The following is a 17614-nucleotide window of genomic DNA, read 5'->3' as shown; positions in this document are numbered from 1 at the left end:
TTTGTTGTCTTCTGTGCTTTGTTCCATCTTTGAACCAGCAAACTGCTTTGTTTCTTGACCTGCTTGGGAACCTCCTACTAGCTTTCTGTCCTCCCTTCAGGTGCCATCAGCAGTTTCCAGGTTCTTAGTCCTCTGAACTCTGAGCCTAGGAGCTTTAACAAAGAATAATGCATAAGCCTCAGATTGCTCAAATGCTCCACTCCTTATTTATTACTTCTAGCTCTTGCTTTTATTTCCCTTTTCTTTTCTCTGTAGGCCTTGATTTGCTTCCTTAGCCTGCTAATATCTCTACTGAAGTGATGTAATTCTAGTGTGTGTGGTATAATCTTGAGTTTGTGGTGGTGTTAGTTTTGGTTGTATAAACTTCAGTTCTGTGGTAAGTGTATCACACACAGTTATTTCTAAATATATACTTTATATACACAAAGACACACGTGATTGATTCCCTTCCTCTCCCACTTCCATGTCTTAAAGGGCTTATTGCATTATCCAGTTTGCATCTGGGTGACTAAAATTGATCTGGCTTCTTTTTCTGAGAAAGGATTACTAGGTCTGCATGTCAGACAAAAATTATTTTGGGCATTTACTGATTTATCTGTCTTGGATCCAAAACTAATCAGGTTTTGTCTGAAGCAAAATGATCTCTGTATGACCAAAGCATGTTAAAAAGCAATACATTTTTGTTCTACTTTTTTGTGCAACTCCTGTTAGCCATCAGTTTACCAGTTCAGTCTAATGTGTCACAAGCATGCTTAACTATGTGAAAGAGATGTTCTCTCCTAACTGCCAGGAAACACGCTGAGACAAGGAACTGGTTTCTAATGTTTATTGCTAGTACATAACAGGAATCCTAACAAACTGAAGAAGCGTGGGAAAAACCCAGACATATAAACCCCAAAGGTTAAGGCGGGCCCGATCTGTGTCTCTTGGAATGGCTGACCAATTCCTCAGTGCTACGCATGCGCTTAACAGTCTGGATGGGAGCCCCCTGCTCGCCATCCTTACTCATGACATGTTCATACTCTAGTGCTACAGAGACATGATAAATTTTACTTTTTTACCATGACAGTTTTGATTCTGGTTTGGGTTTTTTGCTTATTGTGGAGAGTATTATCTGCAGTGCCAAGGTGAAACAGACTTAACATAAGCAGTGATATCACCCACCTAGAGGTTTCAGTGCTTCATAGCAGCTTAGCTAATTAAAAGTATGAGAGGTGTAATATTCTGCCTATTGGTTATTGTGCCAGAGGAGACTTAGTGTCCACTTTGCATTCAATTAACATTCTTTCTTTGATCTCTTCTAGTGAATTTATTGGACTCAAGATCAGTTATGGCAGATCTTGGATGGATTGCATATCCAAAGAATGGGGTAAGTGTCTTGTGAGTCCACTAAAGATACTAACTACCTCTCTTCTGTTTGTAGTAATGTATTCATATATGTTTCATGTTCCCTAGAGCAGCTCTAGTGAAGTTGGCCATTATATGCTTCCCATTTCTGGGACAGTGTATTAATGTATAATGTCCTTTATTTTCAGAAGAAAAGCACAATATATTTCTATAAGCATCCAGAATTTTCAGTTTCCCAAAGTGGTGCCATTTCAGCACCACTTTGACCCAACTCTGTGCTCCATTTAAATACAGATTACACATACTAATTTATGTTTATTTTCTCATTTTCCCTTTTTTTAAAAATAAACCAATTGAAATGCTAATAATTTACTTGTACAGTATGACACATACACTTACATTTAAGAGAGCTTTCATGAGTATATCAAAATTATTTCTTTGTTTGTTACATTTATTATGGCTTTTCCACCACTTAGTTACCAAAGGATCTGAGTGGCTTAAGATTTAATCTCAAGTAACAATATTAAAAAAATAAAATCACAGTCTAATAACAACATCTCCTAACTGCACCACCCAATAAGGTTAATTCTCACAGTCCCAAAATGCTTTCCTGAAGAAATGTGTTTTTCCATGTAAGTTGTCCATTTTCGTGGGTTTTATTTTTTTTCCTCTTCTGTTTCTTTTTATATATAAAATAAAACATTTTAAAAAGTTTGTCCAGTTTCTAGCTAATTCTATATAACATTCATCAGATTTTATGCCAAAGCATTCATGATACACATTCAACCAAATCTGAGCAGCCGTCCTTTTGTATGATGTACTATGGATCAGGCCCTGGTGCTAATAAAAATGCTGTATACTGTATGTTGCAAATTAGAACCATCGGTGTTTGTTTCCAAAATAAAGCCATCTTCTTTATCTTGTCATTTTTAAACATATGCCTAATATAATTCATGCACTTTGGTACTTATTATTCTGTAAAATCAGGCCTTATTTTCCTCTTCTCTCTTCCCCTCCTCTCAGAGGAAAAGATACCAACACACTCCATAATCAACTGTTGAAAGGTAGACTTGTTTTCTTCAGGATTCTAGCCGTGCCATTCATTCTTCTTTTTTCTCCCTTCTCTTGAGTCAGTCAATAGTTTATGCTTACTAAATGTGCTTTGTCGGATATCTGCTTTTCCTTTCAGCCCATTCTGCTCCCCGTACTCACCTGATTGCCATACTTTCCCACGCTCAGTAAAAATTCTTTGTCATTGAATCTTTTATGGGGCTACTTTCAAGGTTTCCTAGGGGTCCTCCCCTAAAGATTTCTTGGGTATCTGTAAACAGTGTACAAGTGGATTTAAATTCAAAATAGAGCTAATAATGTTGGACCATGTTATTTTTTGACTCATCAAATTATGTAATTGATTATTTATTTTGATCTATACAGTATTTTTTTTGAGCACAGTTTGTGTAGTGTAGTGGCCTAAAATGCTAAGACAGACCATGGAGAAACCAGCTTATAGTGCTGGGCTGGAGAACCTGTGATTTTTCACATACTGCTTGACTCCGAGCCCCCTCCTTCCCCAGCCACCACTGGAGTTGTACTTCAGCAACATTTGAAGGCCTATAAATTCTCCCTATTTATCCCTATTTTAAGTAGGTAACCCTTTCCACTGTATTTTGTGCTCTTGGGAGCAAGTATAAGGTACAAGTATATTAACGCTAGAGAGCCAGTTTGGTGTAGTGGTTAAGGCATCAGGCTAGGAACTGGAAATTGTGAGTTCTAGTCCTGCCTGAGGCACAAAGCCAGCTGGGAGACCTTGGGCCAGTCACTTTCTCTCAGCCCTAGGAAAGAGGCAATGGCAAACTGCTTCTGAAAAAACCTTGCCAAGAAAACTGCAAGGACTTGTCCAGGCAGTCTCCAAGAATTAGACACGATTGAACATATGAAAAAAATTAATGCTACTGATACCATTTAGCTTTAGCTGAATTTGATTCCATGTAATTTGTTTTTCCCTTTTCTCTTTTTATTGGATGGTCTCTAATCTAGGAGGTCTTCAGTTAATTTATAGTGTAAATCAATTTAACTTTTGCAGTTAATATTAAAGCTCACCATGAGTAAAACTTGCATTGAGTAAGGTTTTTCGACTAAACCCGGGGTCTTTGACCTTTTTTTGACTAATGAGCACATTTGGAATTTTGTCAGCAGGATGTGAGCATTCTCAAAAATTGGCTGTCAAGGTAAGCATACCCAATCACCCCCCTCCTGCAAAAAAACTATTCACCAGAAAGCAAATTGGTGAGATTGCTCCTCATCACCCATTTTTGTCTCTAAAGATGCTGTCTACTGTCCAATTTTATCTTTTGCCTTTTCTAATTCTGAACGAAACATTGGATAACAGACCATATTAGTTTCTTAGCCTCAAATATCCCCAAAGGCATTCTGGATGAGGCAGACATAATAGGCATAGCTGCAGCATTTCTATTTACTACTTTCTTCAATAAAACAATAAAATAAAATCTGGAGGGCAGAAGACCTGATGACCATCAGGTACATGTCTATGGACAGAATACAGTAGATTGCAGATCCCAGCTCTAAACAGTTCTAAGGTTAGTTAATTTATGGAGTTGTAAAACTGATCATGCTTACAGTAATTTTGCTCTTCTTGTTTTTGGATAGCTTTTGACTGTGTATAGAATTTCTTTATCTAAGGCGGCAGCTGAATTAGAATGATTTCTTATTCATTCCTTGTTGTAGTGAAACTAGAAAGTACCATCAAGTTTTTAATAAGCAAAGTGATAACCATCCTCAACTCCTCTAGGAACTCAATCCCTAATCCTGAGGGATTGTTAAAAACCTCTCAATTGAATTTGATTCAGGTTCAGTGAGATGAATGTAAAGGAAGTCTTAGTTTCTCCCCCACCCACGTGGCGCTACATCCATTTAATAGCCTTCATCACTGTACAGTATCCATTTTTTTCTTGATTGCCATCCTTTCTGTAAAGGAAATGGTTACACAATGTTGGATGACTGGGGATGGCATTTAATAATTAGGGGGCATGGATTAGGGTGAGATGATGATATGGAATGAATGGGACCATATCACATACATGGACAAGGTTATGGCTTGTTTTTTGGGGGGATTTCATGGATTGAATTTTTGGCTACTCACAAATGGAAAAGTACATCAATAATTTTGGCAGTTGAGGCTGTATTATTTGGAACTAGGAGATCATTTGAGGTAAGGGCATTTGTTACAACAAGAAAAGAACCGAACCATGTGTGTGTGTGTGTGTGTGTGTAATCAGAGTACTAAAAATAATATCAGCTGTTTTATTTCTGGATTGCAGTGTAGAAATGTAAGGGAAACCTTGTTCAAGACTAGTTATAGCATTGAATTACATGCTAATTCTGTAGGAGAAGTTTGTGTATGTTACTGCTTAGAGGCAGTAAGTGAAAGAAGTGTTCCTGTCCACTTCATAATCTGTCTTCTTCTCCTGTGGTTTTCTATGTTGCTCCTTCAGGCTCATCATGCCTGAAACTTGCTCTTCTACTTTTGTTTCTGTAGTACATATAGTAGATCTTATAAAGTAAAACATAACTTTCAGGTTTAATTGCATTATAAATGTATATATATCTGCAAGTGTGACTAAGATGTTCCATAATTGTTCCTGTAAGTGATGAATTTAAGACACCACATCCAGGGGAGCTTAATTTCTGATTTGTTTATACACTCAATGAATTACAGAGGCTTTAAAATGATAACAGTTTGTGGGCATTAAAGCCTTTTTGACTGTACTGTATCTTATTTTCTTTAGTATTTAAATTCATAAGCAATTAACTAATAATAATATTGTGATTATAATAATATGATGTAACTGGGACAGGCATTTCTTGGTGATGGTATCCCAGAAATAAAATATGACGGTAATTGGAAAGGACAAAGATTTTGGAAATTCTCATCAGATAATAATTTGGTAATAAAGCTGGAAGTGATGTATATAATTAGTGACAGAAAGATGCAGACCCATGCTTTGCTCTGAGATCTCTGGGGCTCAGCCACCATGGTTAGTACTCAGGGATTTGTAGTGTTAAACCCACAACACACAGAAAAGAGCAGATTGTTTATTCTTACCCCATTAATTGGACCCTCAGCTCTTTTGCAGCGCATATAAGTACCACGTAAAATGAAATGTGTAATTTGGCCTACCATACTAATGGGTTGAGAATTTGGGCTGTGGTGGTTGAGGAACTTTTTAAACCTTTACCCAGTGGTCAGTCACAATTTAAACTGTCACCCTGCCTAGATGCCACTGAAATGAGGCTTTCCCTGTGTTTATAGTCAGCCAGCAGAATGCTCAAAGCGTTTGCACATAAGCCATCTCATATCTAATCTGACATTTGTTCATCTTTCCCTTGGCATTTTCTCAAATAAAAAGAGCAATTTTGCCTTCGAAATCTTCAGCGTTATTAGCACTGTTGTCGCATCAGCCTGCTTCTGCAGATCCTAGGGGTGGTCTCTTTTCCATAGGAGGGAGTACTCATCATGCTTCTTGGTGCTTTTGCTGAGTTTCATCATTTCATTAAGATCACTTTAACTTTAATGAGGAAATTCTGTAAAGCATTTTTCCCCCCAGTATTGCATAGAAATCTGAAAAAGTTGGACAACTTCGATAAATAACACGTACATGTTGCACTTATGCAAGATCCAAAGCACTTCTTTCGTCACGTGGTCATGCCATCATAAATGTACCCATTCAGAATGACTTCTGTGTGCATAGAGATTCTGCTTCTAGGAACTTCTGCTTATTTTTTAATATTTCCCCATTACCACCTTTCATAGAGAAGGCTTTCTGAATCAGTTTTGGAGTAATGGACTATTATATGTAGACTAATAACACAGATCTTTGGGCAGTGATGGTGGATGATAGTGAGTTAATATCTGTTTTGTTTGTGGAATGGGTAGAATTTTTTTTAATTAATTCATGGCTCACACAAGCCTGAGGGCACTGAAGATATGATCTTTAGGTGGATGCTAAGCTATTGCCAAATTAAGGATAAGCACTGATTGGATGATGATTTTTTGTGACCTCTAAACTTACAAAAATATAGAAAATATCATAATAATTCTATGAGTATCAGCATAGATCAGAAGAAGGTAAGGGAAACTCAAAGGTAGAAGTAATTATTATAATCAGAAATACAAAGAGGAAAACATTTTGTATACATTCTCAGGAATGATTTTCAACAAAATCACTATCTTGCTTAAATAACTTACTGCATATAAAGGCTGGCAATCTACTTTTTCTCTGTCTTACTAAATAAAAGAATTATGTGAGAGCTTCTATTGATTGCAGACATGATGGACATTGGATGTCTGTTCATAGGCCCATCTGCTGATTATCTTAGCGTATAGAAGATTGTGATTTGGAATGTAAGGTGAATATATGGTAAAGAACATGAATCAGTGAGTAAAAGGAAAGAAAGAAGTATTGTGAAACTAATAGAAAGGGGAAGGATATAAGAGATCTGAATAAAGATGATTTCATTGATCTGATCTTGTGGCCTGGAGTTGGTGAATATATGCAAGGAAGTGAAGCTGAAGATCTACGTATTAATGAAGGGCTGAAATATATTTTGGAAGGTATGAATTGTTTTCAACTAATTTGTTACCGGTTTGTATGAAAGTAGGAATTAGTGAAGAAAAGAGGGTTATTTCAGGAAGACAACAATCCAAAACACACCTCCAAATCAACCATGAATTATAAAAAAGAAATATAAAAGTTTTGAAATGCTCTTCACAGTTCTCAAATTACTAAAACACTCATACATGCAGTGCCTAGAAGAGGACCTAACAGTAATTATGAGCTGGAAGAGTTCAATCTCTCATCCCCTCACCAACTGTAACCGCTCACTCAGAAAAGAGCAGATTTCCTGCAAAATGATGCCTCCAAGCCTAAAACATTGCAGGTAGCTTAAATAAGCTTAAAAATAAAGAACTTATTGTTTTGGCTGCTAAGATTAAATAAATAATAATTGTGCAACATTGGAAAACTCTAGATAACATAACAACTGAGTTATGGATTAATAAGGCTTCTTCAGTTGCTACATTACAGACAAAGTTAAATTAATGAGAGATCATAGGCAGGAACCACAATTTTATCAACTTGGATGGATTTTATGATTTATCTCAATAGCAATAGACTATAATCTGGTATACTTCATATACACGGCAAAATTTTGTATGTACAGTATCTGTGTCTTTATTCATATTGCAGTAGATCTCCTTGGTTTTTTCTATATTTTTCTTTTTGATTTTTTTTCTCTATATGTATCTTGGATTTATGTAAATATAGTTACCTGATTTTGTTTGGTAAAACTAATATGAAAAAAGGGGAAAAACGGTGCTGAGAGGTGTGATGTAACATGCATGTCCAGTTCAAATAACATTTTTCCTTTGAACCGTGATCACTGTAGTGGCTTAATGAGTAATGTTGTGAAGGAAGAACTAAAGAAGGCCCAGTCCTAACAAATTTGGGTAACAGGAATGGAACTCGACAGGTTTGCAAAATTTGCTGCTTTGTTGCTGTAGCATTGTAGTACTATTTTTTGAATATATGTGCAGAGAGGGTTTAAAGCCATCCTGGAAATGTCCTGTTGTAAATTATTTTCACTGAGACTTTATATAAAGAATTGACTTTTCTTAGTTGTCTCTATCTAGGTTTATAGCAGTCTGGATAATATTAATAATAAATCATTGCTCTCCTGCTGAGTTAAAAATGTTAATTAAATCTGATTAAATGCTTGACAAGTTGTTTTCCTACTGAATTATAATTTTGTGCCATTACTTGATTAGAACCGGAAAATAATTTAAAGCTAAAAAACAATATAGAAACATTAAAGCAAGGGAAAATATATACGGGCAAGAATGATCCTACTATTTAAATGTTCCAATACCTGCTTCAGCTTTTAATCCCACTGAAGTAATATCAAGTTGCTTTTAGCAGAAACGAAGCAGGACTGATTAAATTCAACTGGATATGCAGTACCTAGGCAGAGGGTGACAGAGGGGATGGGGGAAAAAAAACCCTACCTGGCAGTTGAAAAGAAGGACAGTTGCTTTTGAGAATGAAAGCAATCTTGAATGGTAAAAAGGAAGTGATTTCTTAAAACTACTGTTCCTGGAAAACTTGAGGATCTACTGAAAGTATAAAGGTCTCATAAAAGATGTAAAACCCTTAAGTTTCAGTTTCTGAAATAATACTGCTGAGGGGGGAGAGGAAAATAAATATAATTTGAAGATAATATTGATTTTAGTTGTTTCTGCTTGATTCAATTTATATTTATCTGGATAGTGAAAGCTTGTTTGTTCTAATGCCATTGTTCTAATACTGATTGCATTTGACCTGTATGCTTGAATTCTGTATATAGTTTTACTTATGTTTTATTTTTATTGGTTTTTAGATTTAATTATAGGATCTTGCTGCTTGCTACACCATGAAAAATCAATCTTTCAATAAGCAACTTTTCCTATGCCTTAAATCTGAGATTCTAACATATAAGGATCTCTTAGCCTAGGAGTTTTCAAGTGGGGGTGCTCATGGCTTGTGTACGTGAAACTGGCTTATGTAGGCAAAATGAGGACCAAAGTGGATAGTGACTTCTGACAGTGCCACTTTCTCTAGGGCCCAGGAGGGCATCAGAGCACTGCCCCTGCAAATAAGCCTTGGCAGGAGTCAGCACACCATGGGCTTGGACCGGAGGGAAGGCGTATAGCCTGGTCTCCCATTCAAGTGTCAGCAGTCAGGAAATATGGCCAGTGTTGTGGAGTCATAACCCTGGAGTCTGCCACTGGGGCTTGGAACCTCAGCTTCCCTCTGAGTGGCTGCTCTGCCCTCAAGACAACTAGCACAGTCTCAGGATCACCCACACATCCCCCTTGATTGAGCTAAGTGGCTTGGCAGGTGAGAATGGGTTGTTCCTGAGTCTGCTGGGAAGGGACACCAAGGCTGTGGCTCCAGGCTTGAAAACCCTGTGTAATGTAGAAACTCAAAGAAATGTACCTGGAAAGGGCTGGAGTTCCTTGAAGAGTAGCACTGATGGCAGCCCAAGCTGTTTCCTATCCCTTCTGGACTGAGGTGCAGGAATAACAGATGCCATCTGTGGAGGTCTCTGACTCTGCAGAGAAGCTCACCTCTTGCCTTCTGTTCACTGGGCTGAAGGAGAGGACTTACAGTCTTCTAACCACTCTAAGGCAACAGAAGGGCAGGGGCTTAAAGGCTTTGTGAATCTTAGAAACAGCAGATTTCTTATGGCGGGCCACTTTATCATACAGTATGTTGACACTGTTGCTGGAAGTAACAGAAGCAGTGAATGGAGTGGAGAAACAGGGTCAGGGGGAAAAGGAAGGCAGAGACATCTTCCAGGGCCACAAATGCTTGGCTGTAGCCGCCAGAGCCCCCTCCATATTTGACATGGCTTTCTGTGGAAAATTGCTTAAAAACAACCACTGGTTAGGAAGAAGAGGTTGAAATGATTTCAAGTTCAGGATACCACATTTTAAGGATTCAAAAAAACCAATCATGTCTGCATATGCAAAGTTACAGATCTGTCAGAACTTGCTCCTTCATTGCTCCCCACTTTGTCTGGGCAAACCAGCAAAGTGGGAAGCAACCCCCTAATGAATTTAAAGAGATAAGTAAACCCATGGCAAAGCAGAGAGCAGAGCCTGGAGCAAGTTTTGACAGTGCAAATTTGGGAGCAAAACCTGGAGTAAGTTTTGACGGTGCTCTACCTTCTGTATCCAAGCGTGCAAAGCCAGGGCATTGTCAAAACTCACTCCAGTTTGCCTTAACAAAGACTCAGTGAATGCTGAGAGGTGGTTGAACCCATCAGTCAAGTCTCTGTCCAACTTTATTGTTTATTTGGTTTTACTTATTTGTTTAGTTTTTTTATAGGATAGGTTATCATTTTAAGAGGGCATGGTATCAGAAACTTTGACATCCCCTGTACTAGTGAAGTGGTAAAAAGATGGAGAATTTCATTTTTCCTTTTCCATTCTAGCATGGATTTCCTCTTGTTCTGTAGCACTGGCAGCCAGCTAATCTCTCAAAGGAGTGGCATGGGTTAACAGCTCAGTGACCAGAGTTTTATATTCTGAATTGTTTATCTAATCCCTAAATCAAATGCGATAACTAATCCTCTGTGTTAATTGTATTGGTGCACGTCAAGGAGTGTTTCTTTTTTCCTTCGCTTTTTAAACTGGCTTTAGGATTTCTTACCTGTGCTATTAGAAATTCTGAAAATAAGGACAGAGTATAGAATTGTGTTACAAGCAGTTGATATATTTTACATTTAAGCAAGGAAATTTCATTTCCAATTTCATTTTGTTGAACTATCTGGTTATTTATAAATTGGAATAATTCAGACTCGATGCTACTGCATATCAGTAATAGTGACTGGTAGAGATATACCAGTTTTAGATTTATATTCTTATTTTTTAAAATCTTATTATAAATATTCCTGGTGAGTTTTCACAATTGGTAAGATACATGTGATTAAATCAAATGTGTTTTAACTCTAAGGTTGATTTATAAACAGCTTTACCTGTTTTTATTGTTTAAAGAAAATGTATAGTGTTAAACACTTTCTCTAGCAATGGTATTCCTCAACATTTTCATTGTGTAAATTATATAACCTGTTGGGAAGGATGCATTTCATTGAGTTTCCTAAGCCTTTTTATTTTTAAAATTGAAGGTAATTGCATGATCCCTAACAAGTTTCAGGATTCAGTTTTTGTAAATCAGTGGAAATTTGCTTAAAGAATGTGGAAAGAATTTCTTTTTTGTTTTAAAATGAGGTTAATACAAAAGAAAATGTTTGCAATCACCTTGCTGCTGGGGGTGGTCTCCACTTCTCATGCTTTGGCCACTTTGGGGCTGAAATCCACAGAATTAGTAATACAGTATTTATTTATTATTCAAATTTTGCTACCACCCATCTCCCCCAAAAGAGGGACTCTGGGCGGTTTACAACAAAATTAAGACTACAATAATAAACAACCAAGATCTTATAAAAACATATACTCTAACAGTATAATGTTAGAGTGATCTTATGCAATGTAAGGATGCATTTGTTCTGTCTGGCTATTTGTACATTTGGAACCTAACAAGAGATCAAAATCTATGGGTTAGACAAATGAATTATTATGCAAAATAAATCTTCAGCTGATTTGCAGCAACGAATTGCTGATAAATGGCGTTTATTGGCAATTCACTTTTTTCCCAGCATATCTGCAAGGAAGAAGACTTTTGAGCAGTTGTTTTGTTTAAGAAATAATTTTCCAATTTTCCAATTTTTTTTCCTTTTACTCTCTTTTCTCTTTTTGAAATGAGAAAGAGATGTTACATTATTTTATTAATGGTATTGCATATATGCATTTTTTTGATTAGTTTGGTGTGATAAAATTAATTTAATAAATGCAAAACTCCCCAAACAGTTCAGTGTTCCCAAATATGGCCAACAGTTGCATCTTCCCTATTTTCAATAAGAGATTGGGGCAGGAAACAAGGTTCAGGACTAACTTCCATTGTATTCATTGGGATCTACTGGGGAATAAACATAGTTTATGGACTAGGCACCAGGAATTAATTTCAATTCTCCTAGTGTCAGCCATTCCAAGAGGGGACACAAAAGAGAAGACAGCGTTACTTTTGGTAGGGTGTGTCATCTGATTGGGTTGTGTCATCTGTTTGAATTGTTTTTACCCGTCTTTTGGACTGGAGACACAAACTGATGTTTAGCTTACTTAGTAACTAGGGACTAAAGTCTCGGCTTGCATTTTCTTCCCTCTCCATCCCTTGAAGGTGAATGTTTCACAAATGATACATTTGAACTAGGACAGAATTACACTGAAGCCCAAATTGGTTTATTGACAGGTTTGGAACTGGAGGCTGAAGAGAAGAAGCCTAAGGAGGGGTAGGGTTATAAGCTCTCTTTATAGATTTATGCAAATCATACTTTTACTTGATTGATTACATTACCATTACAGATACTTATTAATTATGTGATAGGCCATAGCAGTTAGTGTAACTAATAAGGTTAACCTTATTGATTGGACTAACTCATATGCATATTGTAATTTTAATAAAGAAAATGAAGTAATGCCTCTTCACCTTTAATAGATCCATTGGATTAAACTAAGGGGCCTAAGATTTAGTGTCTAAATTTTAGCTTTGTTGCTATCTAAAGTACTCTGAGTTCCCAGTGGTAATTGTTAGTCCTTCTTGGCCAGACTTGCATTCCTTTCACTTATCTTGTTGGCATCCTGTTATCTTTGATGCAGGTTAGGATCCCAAGGTTTTTGTTATCATTTTGTCTTCCAGTCAGTCTTGATTCCTTGCAACTGCTTGGATAAGTCCTGCAGTGTTCTTGGCAACATTTTGGAAGTGGATTGCCATTGCCTTCTTCCTAGGGCTAAGAGAGTATGCCTGGCCCAAAGTCATCAGGTTGGCTTCATGCCTAACGTGTACAACTCACAATCTCATGGTCTCTAGCTGGTGCTTTTAACCACTACATCAAATTGGCTTTCAGGGTCCAAAGCTGGAACCTTCAAAATTTCTCCTATACCCCTTCTTTTGTTTGTTATATCCTTTACATTGTAAGCTTGAGGACAAGAACTATGCATATATCACTGTGCATATAAGTTGCTCTGGAATCCTTTTTGGCCAATGCTGAGTGCAACAGAGAAGTAGCTTTAAGAAGGAGATTTAGACAAATGGTAGCAAGTATTGTTGGAGACAAAAGATATCAAATAAATAAACTGTTGCATTCATGTTGTTTTCCTTTTTTTAAATAGTAATGTTATTAAAAATTGCAATTAAAAAGAAACTAATAAAAAACTAAAGAAAGGAAAAAAATATAGAAAATGCAGAAAAGAAAAAAATAGAAAAATAGAAAAGAAAGAAAAAGTAAGAATATAGTAAAGAAAAAGAAAAGAAATATATAAAGAAATTACTTTCCCCTTCATCATAAATATAAACAATTTTAGTAACCTATTACCTTCTCTTAAAATACAACAAATGATCTCTTCTTCCCATATCTTATCTATAAACAAATCCTTAAAGCCTCGTTGTTTCGGTCCTGATCAGCAAAAGTCCATTAAGCATTACCAGAGATAACAACAGATCTATTTTAACTAAAACAAACTTTATTTTCCTTTCTTTTACTGTTAACAATCTTGATCTTTAGTCCCATCAAATAATGTCCTAGAACTTGATTTCTTTTCATTTTTTCTTTGTCCTTCTCATAAAATTCTTCAAAGCTTGAACAAGCCTGTTTTGTAAATCCAAGATAGGAAAATTAGCCAAGTCACTCTCTTGGTTTGTTATTTGTATATCCTTTTTAAGACATCAGCCAGTTTCATTTGTATGTCCAATGTAGCATCTTTTTCCATACCATTCTTGTAGCTGGTCATTTAAAAATCCTTTTGCTGTTTATTAAAAAAAAATTTTTTTTAAGTTTTTTAAGTTAAACTTGTATCTAAAACTTCCTTCACTAAGAATTGAAGGAAACTCACCCAGTGTTTTCAGACTAGTAGATCCAAATGTTCCTAATAGCAGAGAAGTTTTACTTTGTTTTGAGCAAACAAATGAATTTGAAGAATACCAGTTTTCATTTTCTTTGTTTGCTTGCAGGCATGGTACCTCTGGGTCCAGGGGCACTCTAAACAGTTTCTCCAGACAGGCTGTCTGCCAGTGGCTGTCCTAAGAAACTAGCAAGATGGTTGAGGTAGCACTTGATTACTACCTTATGGCTGTACGCATACCCTCATTGGCTCTGGATCCCAAAGTGACTGTTTAGACCAGCTCAGTGCTATGCTGAGAAAGCATTGTACTTTTCCTTTTTGGGTAGGAGGAGGCTGCTGATTATTGGCTAGAGAGCTTACAATAATAGTGAGGGGGGAAAATGAGGAAAAGAGATTGTAGCAGGGGAAAGGGGAAGAGTAGTGGTGAGATAGCTGAAGAAGAGGAGGCGGCACAGGAAAAAGAACAAGAACAGGAAATGGCAGAAGAGTTGGTTTGGCATGGGCAGGTGCAGTCCTAGATTCAATAAAAACCACAGAGGTTTGATATATAATGTTATTTTGGAAACCAAAAATCCAATTTGCACTACATAACTTTCATTTCACTGTAGTTAGATGTCATGGGAAAAATAAGTGGTAAAGTAGGGAAGTGCAAAAACCACGTCGAGACTAAGGGAAGAAAAGCTGGCAATGTCTCCTAGAGTGCAAAATATTGGTGCTCTCCAGGAGGGGCTGTTTGGGGTGGAAGGCAGCTGCTGTGTACTGACCTCTGCTGCCCGCCTGCCCGCCCATACCCTCTTCTGGCGGTTGCTGCTGCTTTCCCCAGCCTTTTTTGAGAGCCACAGCCATGCTTTGAAAAGATCCCATTTTGTTAGTGGAGCGGCTGATCAAAAAGGACATGGGGTACCACAGACAGAGGTACTGTAAGGTGAGAGAGGCTTCCCGTGCTCATGTTGCCTTGCATCAAAAGTAAAAAAAAAGTTGATTGTTGAATAAACAGAAAGGTGGGATATACATTCAATAATACATTTTTTAAAAAAATAGGTACAAATGGGATGCCTCAGTTATCTGCTCAAGGCATTTTGTTGCCTGAAGTAGAACTTGGATGGGCTCTTTTCTCCTCTACTCTAAAATGAGCCCTAGGGTGGGTATAGAAACCATAACAGTTCAGAGTACAGTTTAAAAAGGATGGTATCGTAAGGCAGTTAGAGACAGCAAAGTGGATGACATCTAATATAACACACAAAATGTTTAATGTTTAAAATTTCTTAGAATTTTTCCCATACTGTAGCATTTTAAATTGCTTTTATGTTCAATAATTTATGGTTGAAAGGATCCATTATTTGATAACTGTGTATTTATATTGAAATTCTAAACAGCAATTATTTTGTTCTCTAACTCTTACTTTTGCTAGTGATTAGCGATAAGATGCATAATTTCATTTGCCCAGAAAGTGGCTTGATCTTTTGCATCCACTCTTTAAGTGAGAATCACAAATAGAAGAGGTTTCTGTTTCAAACAATTGTTCACACAAAAGCATGGTGTTCAAGAACTGCAGCTTTGCATGCCTCCCCAAATCCTTTAAACCTTAAACAGGGCAGAAGAAAAGAGGCAGCAAGGTGCACACTTGTATTCTCCTTATGCTGCATCACAAAGGGATTGTGAGATGATCCAACATTCCTCATGGCAACCTTTGCCTGCCGTAATCAAAGACTAGACTGAGAAAGTTTTGCTCAAATCCTATTCAGCAGATTTCAAGCAGGACAAATTTAGTTCAACCCTATTCAGGAGTTGAACAGGGATATATTTTTTAGCACTACTGCTAGGCTTATCTTATCTGCTCTGTGCTTTCTATTTTTAAAAAGAATAAAAAAATCTCACTATAATTTCAGTTGGTTTAATTGAAATCACGGGAGGGCTTTCTATGTTTGTTATACTTCCAAGATAATAACGACTCTGTGTTCCCCCTGAATTTTCTTTTGTGGGAAAAACACAAATCTATACAAGAGATTAGAACATTATTCAATTTGATAACCCAAATAAGTAGAGCTTCCCACACTCCAGTATCAATCCTAAATACTGAGAAGTGAGGAAAACTACAAAGTACTTATTTTGTGCTACTGGTTTCCTCATACTGTGGTGGAAAGCAGGAATGTAGCAGTCTTCAGCTTGGGTAAAGCACCTAGATTGCATTGTGTGCTGTGCAAGAGAAGTAGGTGGTAGTCTATTAAAATGAGAATGGCTAAGCCCCATCCATTAAATATTAAAAGTACTTTCTGTGGGTCTGTCTCTGGAGTTTTCTAACAGGGCAGACTGCTTTGCTGACAGTGTTTATTATTGTTTATATTGGAAGGCCAACTAGCCATCTGGGGCTTGTTTTACTGTTGCTCAAATAAAGCCACCTTGGCAACTCACCTTTGTCTCTGAACCAGTGAAAGTTTGGGTTTATATTTCAGTTTTTTAATTTAAAATATCAGTTTGTATGACTGCCCACTTACCATGCAGTTGAGTTGGGCAGTATATGTCTAAAGGCCTTGCATCATAGCCAGCGTTTTCATCTTAGGTTTGGGGTAGGAGGCCAAACTTTTCCATACTTATGATGTAACCTCTTAAGATTTCCAGTTGGGAAAATAATGCTGGTGTAATGGAATTCTATAGGTCTGGGAATGATGGTTTGCATAATATTGCAGGGCTCGAACATCTGTGTATTCCTTCTCTATAAGGTATACAGGTAGCAACATCTTTCCCATGTCAAGAAGGATCAGAGATCATAGAAATCGCATCTTAACATAGTGATAAAAGGGGTGCTCAAATACACATATCTAGTTTGCAAAGCTTTGTAACTGAACCCCTTTTTCCTTTCAAACAATCTGACTAGTGAGACACTGTGATGATCTGGTTTTCTTGGTTATGAGCAGCTGTTAGGGAATGTTGGCTGGGAAATTCTGAGGGTTTAAGTCCACACATCTTAAAGTTGCCAAGTTTGAAAAACACTGGCATAGAGGATGGACTTGATGGACAGAGGAAGATCCATTACCAAGGGCAACAAAGAGATAAATGTAGCTTAAGCCCATATGAAGAGAAGTTTATGAAAATGTCTCAGGCAACCCTCCCGCCCCTTAATTTTCAGGAAGTTAAAGGAGGGAGAAAGGGAAGCACTTTTAGAATTGCAGGATTCTGTTACTATACATACCCATTCTGATAAATGTGGTTCTAAGCCTATGTGGTGTCTGTTTCTTGGTCTGGTCCACCTTGTAGAGCAGACACCTTGGATATGTAGATGTGGCTACACTACAACTCGCATCAATCCCAGCCAGCATAGTCATGATGAGAGACACTGAGTTTTTATAGCAATATCTGGAGGTTCAGTCATTTATTTGTAGTATAGCAAGGAAAAGTATTTTGTATGCTCAGTAGAGTAGATGCTTATGTTGCTAAAAGTGAATATATAATGTAAGCCTTTTATAATACCATAAATAATACATGGCTATAAATTATTTTTAATTAATAGTCTTTCTTCAGTTGCACATTACAACTCACTTCAAATGCATAAGATGCAGCAAGGTCTTTCAACCAGTAGTCTCATCCTTAACAGTGTAGTGTTCTCTAGCTTGTGGTTGTTTAAATGGAGAAGCTTTTGTGAACAGAAGTCAATGGGATTTCAGAGATATTTCTCTGAACTGAATATATATGGGA

At 37.0% G+C, this 17614-nt stretch overlaps 1 protein-coding gene across 1 annotated transcript in view; it reads left to right on the top strand.

Annotated features, from left to right (window-relative positions):
• Positions 1 to 1308: 1308 nt before the first annotated feature.
• EPHA5 (EPH receptor A5) overlaps positions 1309 to 17614 on the top strand; it is a 247426-nt gene continuing 231120 nt past the window's right edge. The window contains exon 1 of the mRNA XM_063300334.1: positions 1309 to 1369. Coding sequence (XP_063156404.1) covers positions 1331 to 1369 — 39 coding nt within the window. The 5' untranslated portion in view covers positions 1309 to 1330. The remainder of the gene's footprint in view (positions 1370 to 17614) is intronic.

This window comes from Candoia aspera, chromosome 4 (assembly GCF_035149785.1).
Source record: "Candoia aspera isolate rCanAsp1 chromosome 4, rCanAsp1.hap2, whole genome shotgun sequence".
Classification (NCBI taxonomy): domain Eukaryota; kingdom Metazoa; phylum Chordata; class Lepidosauria; order Squamata; family Boidae; genus Candoia; species Candoia aspera.
Note: the sequence above shows the minus strand (reverse complement) of the source record. Positions and strands in the feature narration are given on the sequence as shown.